We start from the raw sequence: 24,345 nt of genomic DNA, 5'->3' as shown, positions 1-24,345 counted from the left end.
CCGAACGAATCCGAAGGTGGCCGAAAAAATGCACATTGCACTCGTTCCTCTTAAAACGTACTGCTATGATAATGATTATAATTCAAAAACTGAAAAATTTTATTCAGCTTCAGACTCAGTTAAGCTTCAGCTTTAAATTTTGTTTCTAATTGATCTCTATGTACTTCAAGTAAATACTTAATCATGACAAATTTTGATGCCGAACTTGCTGATCCGAACAAATGGACAGTGGAAGATGAAGTACATCTTCTGTACAGTACTCTTGACAATAAACCAGTTGGTAAGTATTGCAATTTTATTCGTCAGCTGGAAATTATGAAATGAACTATATAAAGCTCAATTTTCATTTCAGGAGTCGATAAACATTTTCAAATGTCCATAATCTGGGATAAGTTCACTTCATCTTCGAAGAAATCCGTTAATTCAGACGTCATATGGAGGAAGTTGAATTCTTGGTATAATTTGAAAAGCTTGGTAAGATGATTTTTATTTTATTCTCAAATGAATAATAAAATTATTATCCCGAATACCTACGTATTTGAATGATCAATATTACAGGACGATAATGAACTGCTTCCGTTCAAGAACGGCGAAGAAGAATTCAAACTACCAGTCGAACTAATACCGGAATCATACGTGAAAAGTTTAACCGACGACGAGAAGAAAAGCGTAGATGTTTCTGGATTGTATAGAAAATATATCAGCTGTATTGACGAAACCGACGACGAAGATTCAGATTCTAAACCACCGTTTAAATTGAAAGGTAACGAGAAACTGAAATGGTTCGAGAACCCGCAGTACAAAAGCGTCGATCGTGCAAGAATTGATACCAAACAGAGGCCAGATAATGGTGATTTGAACGAAAGTATTGTACGAAAATACGGCGACGATACGGAAAATAAGAAAGTTATCAGACAATATGGCAAAGCCGGTGAAGTTTCATCAGGTAAAATAAATATATTTATTCGTAATTAAGTAAATCCTGTGCGTTATAAATTTATTCTAATGAAATTCTCGCGATATTTTCAGGCACCATTGTTACCCTTAATTTCCCATCATCGGATAACGACGACAATTTCGATAGTGCGAATGATGCTGCAAAAGAAGATACACCCGAAGTGAGGAATCCTCCACCGCAGCCTAGTGAACTGAAGAATGTCAGTAATAGTGATCAAGTTGTCAAGATCAAAAGAACCAGAAGTAATAAATTCGCGAAAGCCGAGCCGGTCGTTAGTTCCGATGCAGAAAACTCGAATACTGGAAAAGCTTCGCCAAAAATAACACCTGCAGCCAGCGAACTTACGCCTTCTACTGCTACTCGTTCTCGAAAAGCGTCTATAGTATCTCAAGAAACACCTACGACTACGAATACTGAAGCTGAGAAAGTGAAATCACCTACGAGATCATCGGGTGATGAAAAATCCGCGGTGAAGAGAAGATTTTCTCAAAGGTGTTCGTCTACTTCGGAAAGCAAGCCTGATTCGTCTGTGAATGTGAAACCTGATTCTAGTAAAATTGAAACTATAAAACGAAAAAGCGTCGCTAGACGGTAATCAGTTCCTACGTGATGATTTGTCTTTATTTAAAATTATTATTCGATGTGTCTCTATGTAGCATAAATATCAGTAATTGTTTTTTTATTATTGTTATTTAATTCAGTGTATAGATTAACTATTATTATTATTCTTGTGATTTGTTCTAAAGTTGAATACATATTTTGATATTTTCGAAATGGTGATGGTTTTTTTCCATAATGTAACACGAACGACTGATTAGTACAACTGAAGAGCTTTGATAAATTCTCATTATTTTTTATTTTGAATGAGATCATTATTCTCTGAAACTTTCCGGAAAGACATTCGGGGATCAATTTTCATAATTGAAAAAAATGCGTGAAAGTACCTAGTGTATTTTGAATTTTCAATAGTTCGTCAAAAGTCAGTAAATCCAATTGAACGACTGAAATTTTGGTTATAGGAGTTATGGAAAGGAAAATCGCGACCTCGTTCAAATTGGAATCTAGCATCTCGAAAGCTTGCCGTATTTAAAGACGAATAATTTCAATTTGAACTTTTCATCTCGCTCAACAACATGGGTTCAAACCAAATTGCAGTCTGTTATGTACATTTTTTTTGAATTCATATTTTTTAAAATAAGAAATGAGCCAAATTTGGATTTTTAAAAATTCTCAAAAAAATCAAAAAATGAATTTCAGAATTTTAAATTTTTGCTGCTCGTGTATTTTGGGATACTATTTACCAACTTAGGGGTTTTCTAATTTCGACAGGTATTATTTTTGAATTTCTCGATGGTTTTAGAAGAAATTTGGAGAAAGAGGTTGTGACCACTGAAGCACCGAAGTTAGTTGAAAATCGAATTTATCGACTTCGTTCGTCATTCATACAGTTTCATCGGTCACATGTAAATCCTCAGATTTTATCACTTCGTCAGAATTTCATTTTCGTTTCCATCTCTTCATTACACAGCTTTGAACTTTTCTTAAATCGAATAAAGTAGAAATTAGAAAAGCTCTGAAGTTAATATGAACGAATCTATTCAAAGAACTCGAACATAGCCGAAGGCTAACCTAACGGAGTTGCACGAACGCTAACCTAACCTAACGGAATTGCCCGAAGGCTAACCTAACGGAAATACACGAAGTCTAACCTAACGTGAGGTTTGTTCGTTCGCTTTTGCTATAGTTAGGTTAGGTTAGGTTAGGTTAGCTAACCTAACCTAACTATAGCAAAATCCGATCGATTTTCTGCTAACCTAACCTAACTGCAGCAAAATTCGATCGATTGCTGCGATCTCTAAATTTCGTGATTTCTTTTACCAATTTTTGCGATGTTTTTTCTTACATTTTAGTGCTTTTTACTTTAATTTTTTCTATTTTTAATCGAAATTTTATTCGCGAATCCTCGTGATTTTTTTCAACTTTTTAAATGTCGACAAAACTCTGTTTTTTGTTTCATTTTGAATTTCGCTCTTGAGTTTTATTCTTAGGGTTAGGGACTTATGAGTTATGATTTTGATTTAATAACAGAAGATCATAAAGTGGTTTTTCAACATTATTTTTTGACTATTTTTTTTGTCTCCGGATCTTGATCTTTGCTCTGCTTCCTGTTTTGGTCATTTTCTCTCAATTTTCAATAATTTTGTCATCTTTTTTCCTTTTTTTTTTTTTGAATCATGTCAATTTTTGACAATTTTGATGGAGGATTTCTTTTCTTTTTGAAGCATAGTACATTTTTTAATATTCAAATTTTTAAAATGATTTTCAAAAATTACTTTTTTCCAAATTTGGATTGCAATCTTCCTCTCCTTAGTCGGGGAGCCCACTTAAGGATAAATTGCACTCCCCACCGTCGATCCACCGAGGCAACTTTTTTCTTAAAGGGGGAGTCCTAAGGAACATTTCTAGCCCTTGTACTCAAAAAAAAGTGGCACTACTTTCAAAATGGCGGCCATTTTGATTGACAGGTCAGCCGAAATCGCAGATTTTGCGTTCCAACATAGGACTTGCACAAAATATTTCAAACTGTACAAAGGTCAAAGGTAGATCGAAAGATCAAGCAAAAATTCATCACCTGTCAAAATTTCAAGTGCTAAAGAGCGTTTTTCGATTTTTGGCGAATTTTTTTAAATCAAATTTAGACCAAAAATGAGGGAAAAAATCAAAATTTTACCAAATTGTCCAAGAAAGTTGAAATTTGAGATACACCTTATTTTCGACATGCCAAATCGATTGGAAACCGTTTCAAACTGTTTTGAGCAGTTCTGGAGCTTCCAGCAGATCTTTGAAACTCGAAATTCTCACAAAATTTTACCAAAATGGAGTTGGAAAGCTGAAATTTATTCTGTAAACTAATTTCAATGCGCTACGAAATACTGTAGGTGAATTTCAAGTCGCTTTGTAGCCTCCGGCGACTTTTTAATAATTCCTGGAGCCTCCATCATATTTTTGAAGTTTTAAATTTTCACAACATTTCATCAAATGGCGGTGGAAAGCTGAAGTTTACTGTACACTCCAATTTTAACATTCTCTAAAGACGACTTCATGTGGGTTCAAATCATTTTGGAGCCTCCAGCGACTTTTCGAAAATTACTGGAGCCTCCAGTAGATTTTTGAAACTTGAAATTCCCGCAACATTTTACCAAATGGAGTTGGCAAGCTGACATTTACTTCGGAAACTAATTTCAATACGATATGAACTCGACTACATGGTGGTTTCAAATGGTTTTAAATGATTTTGAAGCTCCCAGCTAATTTTTGGAAATTTCAATTTTTTCAAAAAAGACCACATGACCTCTCAAAAAGTCGCTGGAGGCTCCAAAACGACTTGAAATCCCCCTGCAGTCGATTTCGCAGCGTATTGAAATTAGTTTTGCAGAATAAATTTCCACTTTCCATCTCTTGTTTGATGAAATTTTGGGGAATTACATTTTTTCATGTCAGATGGGAACCGTTGAGAGTTGGTCATTCAAAAATCTATCTCTCAAAAAAAAGTGTAAGTAAAGTTCATCAGAAAACTCGATTTTTTTCATTGAAAAAATTTGGGATGTATCCCAAATTTCAGCTTTCTCGGTCAATTTGGTAAAATTTTGATTTTTCCCCTCATTTTTGGTCTAAATTTGATTTTAAAAAATTCGCCAAAAATCGAAAAACGCACTTTAGCACTTGAAATTTTGACAGGTGATAAATTTTTGCTTGATCTTTCGATCTACCTTTGTACAGTTTGAAAAATTTTGTGCAAGTCCTATGTTGGGACTTAAAATCTGCAATTTCGGCTGACCTGTCAATCAGAATGGCCGCCATTCTGTAATTAGGGCTAATTTTTTTTTAGTACAAGGGCTAGAAATGTTCCTTAGGACTCCCCCTTTAAGAAAAAAGTTGCCTCGGAGGATCGAAGGGGGTGCAATTTGTCCTTAAGTGGGCTCCCCGACTCAACTACCTCCCCCGGCGCCCTTTTTTTGTTGATTTTAATGAGTTTACCGTTCTAAAATAATTCTTTTTATTTATGAAATTTTTTTACAAAATATTGTTCATTATTTCTCAACACTCGAATAATTTTTGTCTTAATCAAATCTTCGCTCACGTCAACATTTCTGCTATTTTACAATTGGTATTTCTGTGTTTGATTTTTGGAAATGATTTTGAATAAAAGATTAAATTTCATTCCTCCCTGTTTCGGTAGACTTCCCCATCTTCTTTGAATTTCGCAATTTTTTCAGTAAGTAGTTTAACACATTTTTCGATTAGGTATGTTTCCGCGGAATCCTATATTTTTTTCAATGCTTTTTTCTTGCATTTTGATCTACGAGTAGTTTTCTTTCGAAATGTTGATAATTATCATCTGTTTTGAGCTGAGGTTCTAGTTTCTTTTGTCAAAAATGGTTATTATTCGAATAATTTGATGTTTTTTTGTTTTTTTGAAAAAATTTCTATCGGAATTTTTGTTATGATTTGTTTTGTTTTTTTTTGTGTAATCTAAAATAAAATGTACTTACCAAATGCTTTGTATGCATTGAAGTTTTTTGGTTGCCACTTTTTTTTAACAGCATTTTTTTGAGTTATGTTTTCCGGCTTTCTTGGTTACCAAAGTTCCATTTTTTGAGAAAAATTTGAGTATAATCCCTGTACTTTCAATACCGTCGAATACCGAGTACGGATTTTGAAAAACGGTCAAAAACAGAAAAGGTTGAAACTTGAAAAGGCATCGTACGTATTTTTCATTTTCAATTTAAAAAAAAATAAATGAAAAAGTTCTTGAAGCTTTACCAAAATTTATCGTGTTCATTAGTTCATTAGATGTTTGTGTTCTTTTTACACGGATTTTTGGCATTTTTGGCAGATTTTCGAGAATCTGGATTTTGGCAGATTTAAATCCACAAGAATCTGCTTGGGTAGCTTAGCAGCATTTTGAATTTTTTGAAAAAGAAAGAACTGAAAGAAGGCTCGAGGTTTTGAGAAATTGGTGAATGTAATCTAAAGTGATATCACTTGTCTTTAATGTAATCTCAAAAGTGTTGAAAAGAGATTTTAAAAAATGTTCAAAATCCAGATTCTCGAAAATCTGTCAAAATCCGTGTAAAAAGATAAAAAGAACACCTCTATGATCTATTATTGAAAAATAAAATAAAAATTTCGCTTTTTAACCTACGTTCCAGGGATTTCCAGCCAGCCAATAGCTAAAAGCCAAAAGCCAATAGCTGATGCAAGCTAATGGTATTTAAGCCAATAGCCAAAAGCTGGCTTAATGAAAAATTGCCAGCCAATAGCTAATAGCCAAAAGCTAATGAACTTGGGAGTGATTTTAAAATTTTTCAATTTTTTAAAATTTTTTTCTCATATTTTATTTTTTTTTGACTCGTGACTCACGTCTTTCACTCACTGACACCACAGAAATGAAAATTGTCCTTTTAATAACCATCTACACGTCATAACGAGTATTTTGAGGGGTCACATGTATTTTTGTTTTCGTAAGCCAAAAGCCAGCCAATCGCCAGCCAATGAAATTTTGCCAGCCAATAGCCAGCTTTATTTAAGCTAATGAAAATCAAGCTAAAAGCTGATAGCCAAAAGCTAATCGATGATTGGCTGGAAATCCCTGCTACGTTCCGAACAAGTGAACGAGATTGCTCGCTTCTAGAGTAAAATGTTCCGCACCTCACTTGAGTGAAGTGAAGTGATCAAGTGAAATATCCGTGAGTCTGTGAGATTTTGTGTATGTGTGTTTTAATGTAATGATGTATTGTGTATAATAATTAATTAACAAGTACGAGTAAGATTAAGAATGCGGGATAAATTCTGCGTTATATTATCTAGTTTTAGCGTTCGTTTTTTCGAGTAATATTTGAAAACGGTTCGCAGAATACCATTTACGTTTGAACCAGATTAGTGCAACATTCACCTATGAACGGGGGTGTTTCTCCGTGTTCAGCTATAGTCTTGTTGAGATTACCTAATCTCGAGGAAATGCGTACCAACGGCGAATATTCGTTTATATGTATCGCTCCCTGACTGATTTTCTTCGATAAATAATTTCGCACAGAGATACGATGGAGTAGTTTCGCAGTGTTGATCACCAAGTTCGCAGCTCATCCGTACCATTCATCATGTAAACAAGAGAGAGTTACTCGTAGATCAGCTTCGTTTGTTTTCGTTTTCCTGTACTCGTTCAAGTTCAGTCTGACGATTTCATCGGTTATCAATAATGCAAGAAATGTAAGTTTTTACCGAAGAAGTGAGACGACATCTCGTCCGATATTTCACTCTGTAATCTATTTTCTATTTGACAAACCTTACAAACCAACTGCGATCAAGTTGACCTATTTTTAATGTTTGAATATTTCGTTGGACGACTGTATCATCGTAGTCGCTGGCGGAAGTCAAATTCCATATAGACTTGTAAAACACTGATCTTTGTGTTGCAGCGATGAAACTGAAATTAAAGCGAATTTCAACGAATTGTGCCGGCTGTGCGCGTCAATCGACAATGTGAAAATCGGACTATTCAGCGATGAAGCGATAAAACGACAATTACGCAAGAAAATTCAAACTTGTCTTCCTTTTAAGGTTAGCTATTTGGCGAAATTTCTATTATTTTTGCGTTTGTTCGCATCGTTGAATCTCACAGATAGATACTAATCCGTTTGTATGATCTTGTATCGTTTAAAGGTTGAAGAAAATGACGGCTTACCGAAATCTTTGTGCTTTAAATGCATATATAATTTGGAGACGACTTACGAATTCAGGTGTAAATGCGTGCAAGTCAATAGAAGTTTGGAAAAACATCTCTACCAATTGGTAAGTTGGATCGATATTCGGATAGATGAGTATTATTATGTCTTTTACGACGTTTGTCGAATCGAATTTATCTATAGTATTACTCGCCTACGTGGATACGAGATTACGAGTAATTTATGTTTTTTTTTATCTGCTGCAGGAAAGAGAAAAGCAGACGAAAAATGTGATAGCAGGCAGATCTTATAAAATCCATCCCGAAGTAAGCACCAGCGCCCATCGAATTGTCCAATCGACAATATAAAACACTATTCACGCTAACCTATATGTTCGTTTGTTAATACAGGTTTCCATCTTCGCGATATCTACCGACTCGAGCAGAGAAAAACAAAATGAGATCAAAAGTAGCACACCAGTAGAATGCGAAGAAGAACCACCAAATCCGCTGGATTTTCTCGAGGTACGGCTCCGATCGAGTAATTATTCGTGGCGATGATTTCGCACGATGATACAAGTAAATATACGACATTTGGACAGCACTAATGCTCGTGAACTTGATTTTTTTCCCTTTAGGTCGGCGTCAACTCCGAAGAAAGCTCGAGCATCCGTCCAAAGTGAGTATTTTTGTACCTTTGCTCATCTATTGATTCGAATCGAACGTAAAAATACGTATTATGTTATCGCTCGTGTATCGATTCGTTTGCAGATCGAATTCTCAAGATGGTAAAAAATCGCAGTTTTGGAAGACCGATCGAAGATGGTTATCTGTCGAACATAAGCCGCTGCATAACGACTCGACAGTGAGTATCGCATCGGAGAGATTGGCGAATGAAGGGTGGGAACATTGCGACGATCTAATGGCGATTCGTTCGTTTGTTTGTTTTAGTTTCAAAACGATACGACCAAGATGAATATGAAATACTTCGATACGTCGACGCCGGACGATAGCGGAAGTCGACGAAAAAGCTGTAAACCGCGAAAAATTGCTCGAGAAAGCGACGATAACGTCGATTGCGGCGGTGGCGGTGGATCTGCGATACCGGCTGCAATTGTACCAACGTCGGCTGTAGTAAATCGAATCGCTGGAAAGAGTAGAGACGGCTGCGAAGAAAACGAAAACGAGAATGACATTGCGGAGGAGGACGAATCGTCGCGTCAGCAAGAAAGATTCACGTGCCTGCTGTGCGAAAAAAATTTCAATTTACGTTCGTCGTTGAACAAGCATTTCTCGACGACGCACGGTATCGAGCCTTACGAAGTGCTGTCGTCGGAGATGCCGCAAACGCGACCGCTGCTCTCGCAATCGTTCATGTCGCAGCTGTCGGCGGAAACGACGCCCCATTCGGAAGGAGCGAAAAACGACGACGACTTGGAAAACATGATGGAACAAGAGACGGTGATATTTTGCGAAGTGTGTCGTCGCGAGTTCCAGGATCGCGCCAGTCTGTGGCTGCACATGGTGCACGCGCATCGCGAAGAGGCGAGCGTATCGTGCGGCATTTGTTTGAAAATCTGCTGCGACAACATCACGTTGATCGAGCACGTGAACACGGCGCATTCAGGCGACAAGGCGGTGGTGCAGCGACGTTACTCGTGCCAGGTGTGCGGTCGGCAGCACGATTCGCGCCAGAAATTGCTTAAACACGCTACGTTGCACACGCTGATCGACAATCAGGGCCAGACCATTCAGCCGGAGGAGATGGTATCGCTGAATAACGCGTTCGCTCCGCGCGAATGCACAGTTTGCCGCAAACGGTTCTTTAACGAGGATAAACTCAACCATCATACGCGTAATTTTCATAACGACGCGAACGACGCCGCGACGTTGTCGCCGTCCGCCGTGTACAAGTGCGAGCTGTGCGCTTCGGCTCACGCCACTCGTATCGATCGCTGGTGGCATATGTATTATTCGCATTTGGGCGACTCGCGCGTCACCTGCCAGCGCGACAACTGCCGCAAGATCTTCGTGTCGGTCGCGCTCAAGGAGGAGCACGCGAAAACGCATCACGAATCGCAGGGCGATTTCACCAACACGTGCGAAATATGCGGCAAACTGTGGGAGTCGCGAACCGTCTTTTACAAGCATATGATGAACGTGCATCCCAAGTGCTTGCCGACCATCTGCGGCATCTGCATGAAGATCTTCAGCAACGTGCCGGAACTGCGTCAGCACGTGCAGGCTGATCATCCGCCGCTCGAGGAGATGGGCGGAATATGCTGCGACGTGTGTGGACGGCCGTACGCCGAACGCTCTAAAATGCTGCGTCATCGGCGCGTGCACAACGTAACGGACGGCGTTCCTACCGCCACCAGCACGGCCAAGAAGAAAGACGATCTGGTATGCAGCTTCTGTCCGGACGTCAGCTTCGAACAGTACGACGATATCGCCCAGCATCGTCGCACCGTCCATCAGCTGTTCGTCTGCGATCTGTGCCCCAAGTTCTACAACGGCAACAACCATCTGTGGAAGCACGTCAGCAAGCAGCACAAAGGCGATCCGAACGTCACCTGTAACCTGTGCTTGCGCACGTCCGCCAGTCGAGCTCATCTCGAACGTCATAAAATCAAATACCATTCGGATCCGGTCGATAAGCTGCTGAGTAAACAGCACCAACTGCAGCTGCAGCAACAACAGCAACTGCAACAGCAAGCGGCCGCAGCAGCAGCCGCCGGTGCCGGTTCTATTATACCCGTCGCCGCAATACCACCGCAGCCACAGCAGCCTCACAAATGCAGCCTATGCGGTAAACTATTCCGCATTCGTAGCTTACTGAAGAAACATCTCAAGTCGTGTAAAGGAGTGAAAGCGCTAGGTGCGTCGGCTGCGGCTGCTGCCAGTCTGACTGCCAAAGTGCTGCCGGTAAACGGAGTATTTCCATGCTCCAAATGCACCAAAGTGTTCCAGTTGCAAAGCGTGCTCTCGAAACACGTGAAAAACTCGCACGCTCAGCACGCCTGCGAAGTATGCCAAACGGAGGGCGAAATTAGCGCGTTCGACACGAAAAAAGGGCTGCTGCAGCATATACGCGAACGCCACGCCGATAACTACGAGCTCGTGTGCGACGTGGTCGGCTGCGGCAAAGTGTTACGCTTGAAGGCGGACTTGAAAAAGCACAAACTAGAGCACCAGCGCGGATATTTCACATACATTTGCGAAATCTGCGGCGATATGTTCTCAAATCGCAAGAAACTACGCAAACATCTGGTTACCTATCACAAAGCGGACGTCAAGTACCTGTGCGCCATTTGCGCCTCCATTCACCAGTCTGTCGACCAACTCGTCGAGCACGTGCACGGCGCTCATTCTTTCGTGCTACATCGGCCGTGTACGTGCCAGATATGCGGCAAAAACTGGACCGTCAGTAGCAAAGTAGTAGACCACATTGTCAAGGTGCACGGTCCCGAATACAAGCCGTGTAAAATCTGTTGGAAAGTGTTCACTGACGAACAAGCTTTCCAGGAGCATACCGATAATCATCCCGCCATTGAAGACAAACCGTCCGCCAACGCTGCCGCTGCCGCTAATGCGTCCAGCTCCGTCAACGCGGACGCAGACGCAGATGATGAAACGCTGGCTGAGGGGCCGCATTCGCCTTCGCCGCCTGCAATCGCCTCGTTATCGCGTTCGTCTTCTTGCGGTTCGATCGCCACAGCAGCAGCAGACGCCAAGTCCGAGGGTGATGTTGACGCTGCTGGATCCAAGACAGTCGCCGGTGTAAAAAGATCGCTGCAATCGAACGAAGAGGACACCTCTCTGTACGGCGATGGCGACGGCGACAATGACGAAAGCGCCAGCAAACGCCTCCGACGCAAATACAAATGCATTTGGTGTAAGGAAACGTTCCGCGCCATGGACGAACTCAAACAACATAAACTGATTCATCACTCCAATAGCCGCTATGGCGGCGAATCGCAGCACCAGCAACAACAAATTAACGTCGATAACAGTGACGCAGAACCGAAGACGGAGATAGAAGCGGTTCCGGTATCGGCGGCCGATACCGCCGGACACCAGCAGCAGCACCAGCAAGCGCCGCGTTTCGATACCAGTCGATCTGAGCGATGGACCGATATCCGTCCTATCGCTTGCGACTGCTGCGATAAGATCTGGAATTCGAAGAAACAATTATGGCAGCATTTGATTCGTTCGCACGCGTACGAATCGCAGCACACGTGCGGTATCTGTTTGCAGGTATGCCGCGACTACTTCGATCTGTTCTACCATCTAGACTCGCAGCATTCCGACCTGGTCAACGACACGGTGGCTAATCGATTCTCGTGCTTTATCTGCGGCCATTATCATAATTCGCAGAGCAAACTGGATAAGCACTTTTTGCTGCATAAAAACGCGCCGTCTCGATGCGAATACACGTGCCAGTATTGCCGCAAAGTGTACAAATCGGTGGCTTTCTATCGAGATCACTTGCGCGTTCACGAAGCCGAGCAGCCTGCCGAAAGCAAAGCCAAACCGATCAGCGAGTTTAGCGGATTCAGCATTAATCACATTTTGGCGACGAAAAACGACCGATCTCGCAGCCTAACCAATCTCGTCGTACCTGCAGCTGCGGTCGCGATATCCGTACCCGTGCCCGTATCTGCTCCCGCTCCGGCTCTGATTAAAATCGAAACGAGCGAAACCGAACCGTCCGTTTCTTTCCACCGGAACGATTACGATTCCAAAATGAACGACGACAACGACGACGATGACGACCTAGTCGAAGAGATGGATGACGACGACGACGAAGACAACAGCGATCGAGAGCAAATGGACGTGGAAGAAGAAAGTCCGCGACACGATGACGATTCTTCAAACGCCGCCATCATCGATGTTCGAGTGCCATTTTCGCGACTCGCTAGATCGAGCGAAAAACCAACAACGACCGACTCGCTTTCCGAAAGCTATTCCAACGTTTCAGCCAGCGACGAAGAAGCCGAAGATTGTACCGTGAAAAGCGACAATGGCGCCGCTGCCGATGACGCTGCGGATGTTATGCTGAACGGCGGCGGTGGCGTCACCGTTACCAATAACGATTTCACCGTGTTCGCTATGAATAATAATCAAAAACAACGCTCGTCCAAATTTCAGAACGACAAAACCAATTTTCACAACTCAACAGGCGACGATTATTTACGAAGAGTGACTGACAACCTTTAGTACCTGCCGCAAACTCGACTGTCGTCGTCGTAAGCGCGTCAACATTTTTTGTTTTTTTCTTTTTTGTACCTACCCGCCCTATCTTCTTCTCTGTCTTTAAAGTATGTTACTTTTCTTTTCGATACTACCACCGCATATTCCGCGCGATATTGGACGTACCTAAATACGAGTAACTCGGTCCGTACTCGGATGATCGCTTACCCATCTTTATAACGAATTTTTGTGTACTCGTTGGTGCGAAACGCTTCCACCGTACTCTGATTCTTGCTTGAGTTTTATTCGTCTTCTGTCAATAACGCTGCTGTTTGCCATGTAATGAGTAATGTAGGCGCTAGGCATACGAATATGATATTACTCTTCGTACATTGTTGCATACGGTTAGAACTCGGAACTTTTTTTCTCTCTCTTGAGAACAGAGAACTCTCAAATCTGAATTTTTGGTTTTTAGCTAGCTGCGCTCGCTTATTTCGTCGATTTAGTGTGTTTTTGTTTTGTTTATTTGTTTGTTTTTGTTTTTTGTTTTGTTTTGTATGTTTATTTGTTTTTTTTCACTATTTGACGCTAAAAAGCTCTGTTTTGAAATACGTTTTGATTTTGTTGTAAAAGTGAAATGTCAAAACATTATTTGAAATTGACGAGAAAATGACCATTCGGCATCTTAAATTGCATCTATTCAATTTCAAGATAATTGAAAGTGCGAAACTGCAAAAGACTCGGTTTAAAATTGCATTTATCTCTCCTTCCCTAAGTGAACAATAAATAAACGAGTCGTTTTTGTTAAACAGAATATCGATAAGGCGCTGATGATATTGAGTAGGTGAACTCGTTTTTTGAATTTCGATACTCGCGATGTGATGTACTATTTCCGTCCAAATTATCTACAGTTTTTGCTCCATTTTTCGAGGTACGCACACAATTATATATTAAATGTTTTCTACCGATTGAAAAAAATTGAAATCATACGAAATTTGATGAATTATCAGAGTGTCTACAGGCAAGAAAATAGCAAGAAAGCAAGAAAACTGCGAGAAATTGACATGGGTGGCACGAAAGCGAGAAAATAGTATAGAAATTCCTTCGAAAAGCAAGAAAATTTCCAAAGAATTCACATCAGGGATTGCACAGTGGGCTGTGAGCACCCTCTAAACGCCTGTAATTCAAAAACTCACTATGAATCCTAAAACAATGGTACAATAATATCCTCGCTTATGTTTTTGGGGTCGGAGAATACGAATTTGACAATATTTTTTTGTAAGGGTGAGGGAGTGAAGGGGGTGAAAAATTCAAAATTTGACAATAATGAAGTGTGATATGTCGAAATGTATGTTTTTGAGGTCGCAAAATACGAATTTGACATTATTTTTTTCGTAGGGGCGAATAGTGGGGGATGAAGGGGGTGAAAAATTCAAAATTTGACCATAATTATGTGTGATATGTCAAAATGTACGTTTTCGAAGGTGACGGAAGGGTGAAGGGTGGGGGATGAAGAATTTCATGTTGGGGAGCCGTAAAAGTCCCAGTAAGAAAAAATTTGTAACATTTTAACAAAATTTACTATGATTTTTCACTACAATTGACTGTGGTGGTTGTTGGGTCACTTTCGGTCAAAAACGGGAATTGACATCTTGAAATACACTATCTCAAGTATTACCAGCCACCGGAATTTCCCGTGCATCTACGTGCGAAATTTTTTTTTATTCCAATTTATGCCGCCAAGTAGGCAAAAAATGGAGTTTTAAAGTGAATTTCATATCTATAATCACTTTATAAAAACTAAAATCCAGTAAATTGATGAAAAGAACTTACTTTCAGTTGAATTATTCATACTTGGTACATTACGACATATCACACATCATTGTAGTCAAATTTTAAATTTTCACCGTTTTTACCCCCTTCATCCCCCACCATTCACCCCCACGAAAAAAATATTGTCAGATTCGTGATCTACACCCTCAAAAACATACATTTCGACATATCACACTTCATTATTATCAAATTTTGAATTTTTCACCCCCTTCACCCCCTCACCCCTCACTCCTACAAAAAAATATTGTCAAATTCGTATTCTGCGACCCCAGATATTATTGTACCATTGTTTTAGGATTCATTGTAAGTTTTTGAATTACAGGCGTGTATGAATTCTTTTTTTGGGGGGGTTTTTCAACGATTTTTCTGGAATTTCCATTTTTTTTCCTTTTCAAATTTTGGCAAAGTTTCTTCAGTTTTGATATTACTATCAACACTGTCATTTCATCCACTGTAAACTGTGGTACTTCAGCATAAACAGTGGATTTAGAATTTCGGATTAAAATTAGACTTTTTAACTACGAATTTTCACGATTTTAGTTTTGCTCTAAATTCGGCCATTTCTTTGCCTTAATTTTGACTGATTTTTTTTCGTAATTTTTTTCTGCTTAAATTTGTGTGGAATTCTCCTTTTTAGAGTTTTTGAGTGTTTTTTTTTTTTTGGATTTCAAGACTTGATGTTTATATTTTGATTTGGGGGGGGGGGGCTTTTTTGATTTTTTTCACGTTTCTCTCAATTTCAGTAATTTTGTTGAATTTCTTCATCTTTTTTTTTTTTTGAAACGTGTCAGTGTCAATTTTTGCCAGGTTTTTTTATGTTTATTTCTCTCGAAATTTTTTCCTTTCTGAAACTCGGTACATTGTTTCGTATTTGAATTTTTAAAATGAATTTCAAAAAAATCACCAATTTTTCAAATTTGGATTACAAGCTCCCCTCTCTCGTTCCTTGCCTTTGATTGTAATAAGTTTTCTGTTCTAAAATGATTTTTCTTACTTTTACGGATTTTTTTTACAATGATTGTTTATTTTTTCTCAACACTCGAATAATTTTTTTCAACGATTGCTCGCCTGTGTGGAAATGTCTGCAATTTTACAATTTAAAATTTTTGAAATGATTTCGGATACGATTGAATTTAGTTCCTCGCTATTTCGGTGGACGACTCCCCCCTCCCCTCTTCTTTCAAATTTGCAATTTTTCTCATTAGTTCGGCACGTTTTTTCGATTATGTTTCCAGAATGCAATATTTTTTTCAAGCTGCTTTGTTGCATTTTTATCTAGTTTATTTTCGAAGTTTTGATAAATTATCTGTTTTGAGCTTTTACTAGTTTTTGAAAAAATGGTTTTTATTTGAATTTTGATGGTTTTTTTCTGGTTACTTTTTCTAGCTTTTTTGGTTACTAAAGTTACTTTTTTTGAGAAAAATTCGAGTACAATCCCTGTTCACAACGAAAATCTCTGAAAAAATATTGAAGTTATCCCACCAATTTTGAAGAATGTTGAGATCAGAAAAATTGAATCTTTTCATAAAAATTGGTGTTATACTACTTTTCGAATTATTTACAAATTTTCCAGACCATTAAAGCAAGAAATTTGCCATTTTGGGTTCAGTAGTCACTCTGATTATCTCGTTAAATTATTTCGCTATCTCGTACTAAACGGAAAAACTACTCGTACTCTCGCCAAAATTTCGATACACCGACGAATTTTCTCGAAGCACGAATCAAAATCGGTGCGAAGAAGATATTTTCTCATTTTCGAAATCTTTTTCTCTTCTCAGAGTTCTGGCACCTACAAATATATTTCAAACGTGATTTAAAATGTTTAGCATTATTCTTTGTAGATCAACTTTTGGTTTCTTAATTTTTCGTTCCTTCGTGTATTTTTAGTGTGGTACATACTTGTACATAGAGGGGTTCTACGTTATCTTTCCCATATTGAGCTTTCTTCGACCAAAACGTATTTAATTATAATCGTAATATTATCTCGCGTATTGAATTACGTGTCTAATTTTTTTTATCGCAGTTTGTATGTGTTTCAGAGTTCATTTTATTAGGGTACCGATGTCTCGTAATACTCGTACGATCTGTAATGTTGAGGCGAAATCGATCCAAAAAAAATAACCCTACGCCCTACGAAACGAAATAAACAAATCAAAAAAAAATTACAAGTTGCCGAATTCGTTTTTCTGCGAGTCATATTTTTGAAAACAAATCTACGATCTTGCAGTTTGTCCGGGTAATTTTCAGTTTTTTTTTGATTATTTAATGGCAGAGCGTTACAAATGCGTGTCCAAGAAATACTTACTCGTAACGATCAAAGTAAAATGTGGAAATTGGCAAATGCGATCGATTTGCCAAATTGTTCGAATAAAACCTTGTATTTACACTCATCGAACATCCCTATCAAAGCCATCGAATAGGAACTACCTACCTATTTCACTGTAGCCTGAGGCTGATATTTTCATTTTTTTTTCGCGTCCCAAAGAAATGGAAATGGAAGATGAACCGGGTAGTCGAAAATACTTACTTAGGTACCTACTACTCGTATTTACCGAGAAGTACCTACCTAATAATACTCGTAATAAGCATAATATACATATATGCGATATGCTGTGTGCTGTACCTGTACAAAAAATGTACATAACGATACCTTTACCTATTACCTATGTCCTATATGTTTTGTGTACCTATTTGTATGTTGTTCGTAGATGTACGACTCGTAACCCCGCGCGTATTTTTACTCATTTTAGTTACGGAAATACTCGTATTGATTTAAGGAATAATACATTATACTTACTCGTGTATGGTAATGTACTCGTAAAACGTAACACTCGGTGTGCATTGTGTGAATAAAAATAATAATTACCTAGATTTATATACATTTTTAATATTAATTGATATTATTGATATTACGTAAACGTAAGTAGGAAAGGATAGATTTACGTTTGTATTCGTATTCGTATTTTTTTGTTTGTATAGGTCGCAGATAGAGAGGAGGCGATTTCTATGGATAAGGATAAGTTCGCGCCGAGTCGCGTTGTACCATTTCGGATATCGTTATCTAGTCAATGTTTTTTTCTTCTTCATTTTTTTCTATCTCTCTTTCTGTCCCTCTCTCTTCTTTAATAAAACTGCGCATGCCTTTACAAAGTCTTATCTATGTAATATGGTAACTAAGTAATTACTATTTACTAATTACCCATTATCGATAGCCCCCCCCCCCATCAACAAGGCTTCAGAATTTATACCGTAAAATGTTTTCATTTTTATTCATATTCCGATGAGTTAATTATACTATACATACATACATACATACATACTCGCAATTAGTGGCGATTCCCCACACTAATCTTTTCAAAACGTAAAAAATTTGTCTTTCTGCAGCATTGTAGTTGTTGGTACGAGTACCTACCTGTCCCGATGCACAGTGGACCAGATGGCTAAAAAAAAAAGGTGCGCACACTGTATTATAACTTATAAGTAACGTAACTATGACTGAAATCAAAATGTTATTGGTGATGTTGGAGTATACTCCTATTTTGACGTAGAATTCAATTTTTAAGTTATTTTTTTCTTGTTCCCCCAGGGGTGGCTGCTGGCTGATACACCCCATCGACCTTTTACTAAAAGGTCTCAAAATTTGAAAAAAAATTGTCATATGTACTCAAGTTGAGAATTACTGTGTAGCATCAGGTTTGCAACTCGACAACGCAAAAATATACAATTTCATATTATGCTATGTGAAATGGAATTGTCACCAAAGCTGTTGTCACTTGAAAGATTTTCTCAAGAAGTATGAAGTGTGGTTGCAATGAGGAATGTACAGTAAGTCCCGCTTATTAGAATCGATTTGGGACCACGTATGACATATGTTTGATTCTGTAAACCCGAGTATTCCATAAAGTGGAAGGATAAAAAACGCATAATTCCAAATTTTGTTGAGATTATATCAATTTTTGATGTTTTATGAAGTTAATTTCAATGATTTTTTGGGTTTTTAGTTACCAGGGTGTTTACAGGCCGAAAAAAAAAGTATGAATTTGCAAAAAAGGTACGAAATTGGAAAATGACCCAAAAAAGTACGAAAAAACGTATGAAATTTTGAAAGGATTCAAATGTATCCTCAAAATTTTTAATTTTACAACAACTTTTGCCCTCGCATCGCTCGGGCTAAATAAGTTTTCTATATTTTCTCAAATTATTCATTGTGTTTGGAAAGTAAGTTAGTCTTAAACAAACTTCAATTATTGTATTCATTTCTACTAGTCAATTAATGCATAAAATGTCAAAACATTACACATATTTTGATATTTTTGATGATTTAAATTTTAAATTTTTTATATTTGGTTTTTGGTTAAGTGGTTTTGATCAAATATTTTTTATTTTTGGTTTTGAGTTTTGCACAAAACAGATTTATATTTGGGTTTTCCTTCATTTTTGGTTTTGGGGTTTTTAACAGTTTCAACCCCTGTCGCTTAGCTTAGCCAGGCTTGTAGGACTGCTCAGGTTATGAGGTTGCTCCAAAATCAAGGTCCTAGTTTGGAGCTTTCAAACAGTCCGGTCTGGTCATTTGGTTCTGCATTTTTTGTCTTTGTAGGTCAGTTCAGTCTGGTCCGGTCCTGACCAGAAATTTTCATGTGGTCATGGGTCAGCCCAGGTCCAAAAAATGGTCTTCATTTTTCAGAAATAAAAAAGCTTCCTAACCTAACACATAGATGAGTTGAAAAATGGGATTTTTACTTTCAAAACATTGAAACTTTAAAAGAAATTGAATCACAATGGAAATTTATTCGAAATTGGCATCTCAAATGGCATTATAAATTTGAAAAATTGGACACAACTGAGGTTCAAACCGCAGTTATTGGTCCGATTTTTTAGAAAGGTCTTTGGTCTTGGTCTGTCCCTGTTATTTTTTCTGAAAAGGGTCATCTGTTTGGTTAATATTTACATAAATTTTTTCAGAGGTTCAAGGTCCGGTCTGGTCCACTCGGTCTTGGGAGAATTTTTGGGTCCAGTTGCGGTCATCAGTCTGGTTTTTTGGTCCGGTCCAACAAGCGTGCGCTTAGCTTTGGATTGTTTTTCTTTTCTTTTTCAAAATTGAAATTATTTTTTAAAAAATTGTCAACAAAGTATTCAATTTTTAAAGTTTCAAAGAAAAAAAATGAAATTCTCACTTACCTACTTCTCGAAATACAAGTTTTCAATAGTTTTCTCCTTCACATGGACCTGTTCTCTGACTTTTTTCTTATCAAAACCAACATTCTAAAAACATCTTTCCGATTCTAAAATTTTATAAACCCAAAAACGAACTCCTTGCATTAAAAACATTGTTTTTTTTATATTTCTCTCAAAATACAAATTTTCCAAAAATTTTGCCCTCGTCTCGCTCGGGTCTTTCCTCTTTTTTTTTCAAAGTCTCAATTTCAAGTCTTTTGAAATCAAATTTTCAAAAACTGTCGCCCTTGCTTAGCTGGGGGCAATTTTTTTCTTTTTTTTAAATTACAGAAAAATCACTTTTGGGCCCCCAAAAATTCAAAACAGAAAATGAACATTTTTGTAAGTCTTATTAAATTAAATATATCAATCAGCAAAATGGGCAGATTTTCCTTAGTTCTGTTGACAAATTTTCAGTCAAACGCCCTCCTCCCTCTCAAAACACCTCTATGGGCCAAATTATATGCATTTGTTCAGGGCTCGCGTCGGCTCTCAACGTCTTGATGACCCAGACCACACTGCTCAGCGTGTTAAAATTTTGATTTTAGTAGCCAAAATGACATGATACATCCCCTCCCTCCAATGCACCTACAAAGTATAACTATTAAAAAATATAGTGTAGGAAAAAAGGTACGAAATTTTGTTTTTTGGATTTAGTAGACACCCTGGTTCTGTATAATCTTTTAATATATTTTAAACACTTTTTTCGATGATTGAATTTTACAAAATCATCATCATCTTTTGCCGATTTTCATCAACTTGAAATTTTTATGTATTTTGTGTTTTTATGCCATTTTAATATGTTTTCAACACTTCTTCATTCAATTTTTGTTAAATTTTGCCAAAAATTTGTGATTTTTTTCAACTTTTGAAGATTAGTTAATGTCAGCAATTCTATATTAACTGAATGAAATGAGTTTTTCTATTCTAATAAGAGGAAAAATTTGCATGTTAGAAGCAGGGATGTTAACCAGTTTTTAACCTTAACCTTAATTTGGGAAATAACTGGATAAAATGGTAAAAAATCACAACCTTAACTGAAAAAAATTCCCGTATTTAAATCTGAGTAACCTTAACCAATAACCTTGACCATAACCTTAATCTCAAAAATTTCGGTTAAAAACCGGTTATAATTTATAATTTTTTCCAGTTTTTTTTTCACCTACTGGTTTTTGTAGAGCAGTTAGTAGTGTTTTGTTTTTGTTTAAAATTTTATTCATTTTCACAAATTTCAACAGTTCTGACTTTTGAGCAAAGATATGATCAATTTTACTTGAATTTTGTAACTTTGAAGTAATCATTGGCGATTTTCGCACCAATTTCGATATTTTTTTGTACATTTTGTGCAGTTTTGCAAAATTTTTAGATTAATTTGCAACAATGATCAATGATCTGGTTTTTTTTTTTAATGTTTCGAGATATTTCATCAGATTTTGGTTGTTTCAATTTCATTTCAACAGAGCAATTTTTCAAAGTTTTTCTCAATTTTGTCCAATTACTGGCAAGAAAAAAGATTTTTTTCACATTTTTTATCCAAAAAGTGAGATGATTTTGCAGCTTTATGGCAATAAATCAAGACTTTTTTGGAAATTTTGACATCAGAGTGAGAATGTTTAGTGATTACTGGCAGAAAAGCGAGATTTCAACAATTTATAAATTTAAGCATAACACAGAGCTCATTTGAAAATTTTTGAAAAAAATTGAAATTTTTAAATATTTTTTTGGGGAAAATTGAAACATTGTGTAAAAGAGCAACATTTTTGACTTAATTTTTAGCCAAAAAGTGAAACTTTTTAGAAATTTTTAACAGAAAAGTGAGACTTTTTGGTGATTTTTTATATATTAGCCTTGAAAATTCCAAGTTTTGAAAATTTGACTCCATAAAAAAACCGTAACTATAACCCAAATTAACCGAAAAAATTCCATCAAAAATCTGTAACCGTAACCGTAACCTTTAACCGTAACCAAAATTTTTTTCAACAAGGTTATCATCCCTGGTTAGAAGGTAATAAATGTTCTGTCCCAGCACATTTCATTCCATTAACTGAATTATTCTATTATCCGCGATTCTAATAAGCGGGACTTACTGTAATTCTATTTCAATTTTGTTCAATTTTTTCAAATTTAAATGGGTGTACCACGCCCTGGGGGGAGGACAAGAAAAAAATTCATATCAATTTTGGTAGGTACATACATACATATGATGACATTTGGTTCTGCAAAATGCTCATTCACAAAGTTTTCAAAGAAATATCCATAACTTGAATCAGTTAAATCTGAAAACAATATCCTCACTAATTAGGTATTCAAAAAGTGCAGAGTTCTCCCTAAAAAGTTGAATAAGGTCATATTCACCACTCATTACCCGTACCCTATGATCAATGATGTATCGCAGTCAATAGCTTGATTACTGTGTTGATTAGATTACCTGAACTTAACCCATATTGGGTTACGTGGAAATGATTTCAAATTGATAAAAAACTATTCAAGTTCACAGGTTCGCACTCATATTGCTCTTGAACGAGTACCAGACCTCTGGGGGGGGGGAGACACAAAAAAATGACCAAAAATTTGAATTCTTTGTCAAAAAATACCTAGATTATGACTTATGACACCCATATCAATTTTGTTCAATTTTTTCAAATTTTGATTGGGGTACCAGCCACTCCTGGGGGGACAAGATAAAAATGACCAAAAAATTGAATCCTGCGGCGTGCCTTTTTTTAGACATCTGGTCCATTGTGCAATGCCCGATAAATGTTAGGCAGGTCTGTCACTCAAATCATGATATGATGCTACACTACCTAGACCTAGACATCTCTCAGTATGCATAAAATATATTCCTGCTTGTTGACATTTTTCCTTTTGTTTTTGTATGATCGCGTTTTCGCACAATACCTAATCCAAATGTATTCTCTACGCTATAGGTACCTACTACCTACCTGATCGAGGTTACTGTAGAAAAATAAAGAAATTTGTTCAAAAATGTTACATCTTCCTTTTTTCCTATTCGTAATACCAAAATTGTTGTTTTATTTTTATTTTCAACCCCGTTGTAGGTAGGTGGAATACAGGTATCTTTTTTCCAACTATTTTTTTTTTAATTGAATAATTTTGCGTTACCCGGAGTCTTTTTATCGTCAAGTCGCGATTATTTAGTGACCAGTTGACCACGCATTACTTAATATTTATGTAGGTAGGAAATGTCAACGTATACCTACGTTACACGCTTTTTTTCTTATTTTGGATTTTGGTTTTTTTGGTTCATTAACTTAATTGTTGTGTTCTCATTTTTTTGTTTTCGTTTGTTTTTTCCTCTTAATTTGCTTGTTGTCATTATTTATTACGATTATTATTATTATTATTATTATTGATGCTGTTTTCGTTATTATTACCTATACTGTAATTGTTGTTATTGTTGTTGTTATTTTTGATGTTAATTTTTTTTCGACTTATTTATTTTATTTTATTATTTCGTGTAACAATCGAATTATTTGAAGTACATTACGTTTTTCGAAATACGCGATCATCAAATGAGTTTCTTACCTTACTCGTGTCTTTATAATATATGTACGAGTACAATTTTGTACGTATTTCTTTTTACTATCTATTTGTTCAATTTTCGTGTAGATATTATTTCGATGTGAACGGAGAAATACTCGAATTCATCATAATTTATTATGTCATGTCTAACTACTGTATGGCTAAGTCTTGGATTTAATTTCGTAACTCTGTTCCGTTTTCATTTTCGAACCACCCTAATTTGTTCGCTACTGCCTTCTTTATCGCGCTCCTCATCATCTTTCTTATTTATTCATGAATTTTTTTTTCTTTCTTTTTTTTTGTTTTCGTGTAATATATGTGTATTTCTGAAATTTAGTAGCAGTTTTATTCGTAAGTTTTGTAATATTTTTATTATAAGACGAATTAATAATAAAATTTAATTCACGATAGACGCTTACACTTTTGAGTATGATGAAGTGATCGAATTTATAAGCAATTGCTTTGTACTTTATTATAATATCATAAAACGAGTTCAGCAAAGGTTAAGTAAGAGATTTCAAGATATTTTTTTAAGCAACTGATGATTGGGTGCTTACGCATGACTTGGCTTCCACCAATGTTATTATTGCCTTTCAATTATTCTCATTTTAAAAAAAATTATTTTCATTTTTTGGGTAATTTTTACATTTTTTTCATTCTATTTTTTTTTCTTATTTTTCAAAATAACAAATATCTTCTTCTAATTAAAGTACGCCCTAAAAAAAATGGTATGGAGCAAGCCTATAGAAAATTCAGTACAAAAAAACAAAATGTTGACCCTATAGTCTAAAACACTGCTTTTCGAACTTTTCGATTTATTTTTTGAACAATTTTCTTGATGAAAAATGAAACATTCAAGTTGAAAATAAATACAAAATTT

General features: G+C 36.9%; 2 protein-coding genes across 2 annotated transcripts; both read left to right on the top strand.

Moving 5' to 3' along the window:
* Nucleotides 1-1,732, top strand: LOC135849892 (uncharacterized). The gene is made up of 4 exons (XM_065370528.1): nucleotides 1-280; nucleotides 353-474; nucleotides 559-946; nucleotides 1,030-1,732. Exons 1-4 carry the CDS (start codon nucleotides 184-186, stop codon nucleotides 1,551-1,553), a joined length of 1,131 nt encoding a protein of 376 aa, XP_065226600.1. The 5' UTR covers nucleotides 1-183; the 3' UTR covers nucleotides 1,554-1,732.
* A 4,717-nt stretch (nucleotides 1,733-6,449) lies between these two features.
* Nucleotides 6,450-23,875, top strand: LOC135849891 (zinc finger protein Xfin-like). The gene is made up of 8 exons (XM_065370527.1): nucleotides 6,450-7,228; nucleotides 7,438-7,579; nucleotides 7,682-7,810; nucleotides 7,950-8,009; nucleotides 8,094-8,207; nucleotides 8,321-8,361; nucleotides 8,454-8,547; nucleotides 8,634-23,875. The coding sequence occupies exons 1-8, from the start codon at nucleotides 7,218-7,220 to the stop codon at nucleotides 12,900-12,902; spliced, it is 4,860 nt and encodes a 1,619-aa protein (XP_065226599.1). The 5' UTR covers nucleotides 6,450-7,217; the 3' UTR covers nucleotides 12,903-23,875.
* The last annotated feature ends 470 nt before the right edge of the window (nucleotides 23,876-24,345 follow it).

The sequence above is a fragment of the Planococcus citri genome, chromosome 1, assembly GCF_950023065.1.
Source record: "Planococcus citri chromosome 1, ihPlaCitr1.1, whole genome shotgun sequence".
NCBI classification, from domain to species: domain Eukaryota; kingdom Metazoa; phylum Arthropoda; class Insecta; order Hemiptera; family Pseudococcidae; genus Planococcus; species Planococcus citri.
The sequence above is the reverse complement of the archived record's forward strand: the minus strand, read 5'-3'. Positions and strand labels throughout refer to the sequence as shown.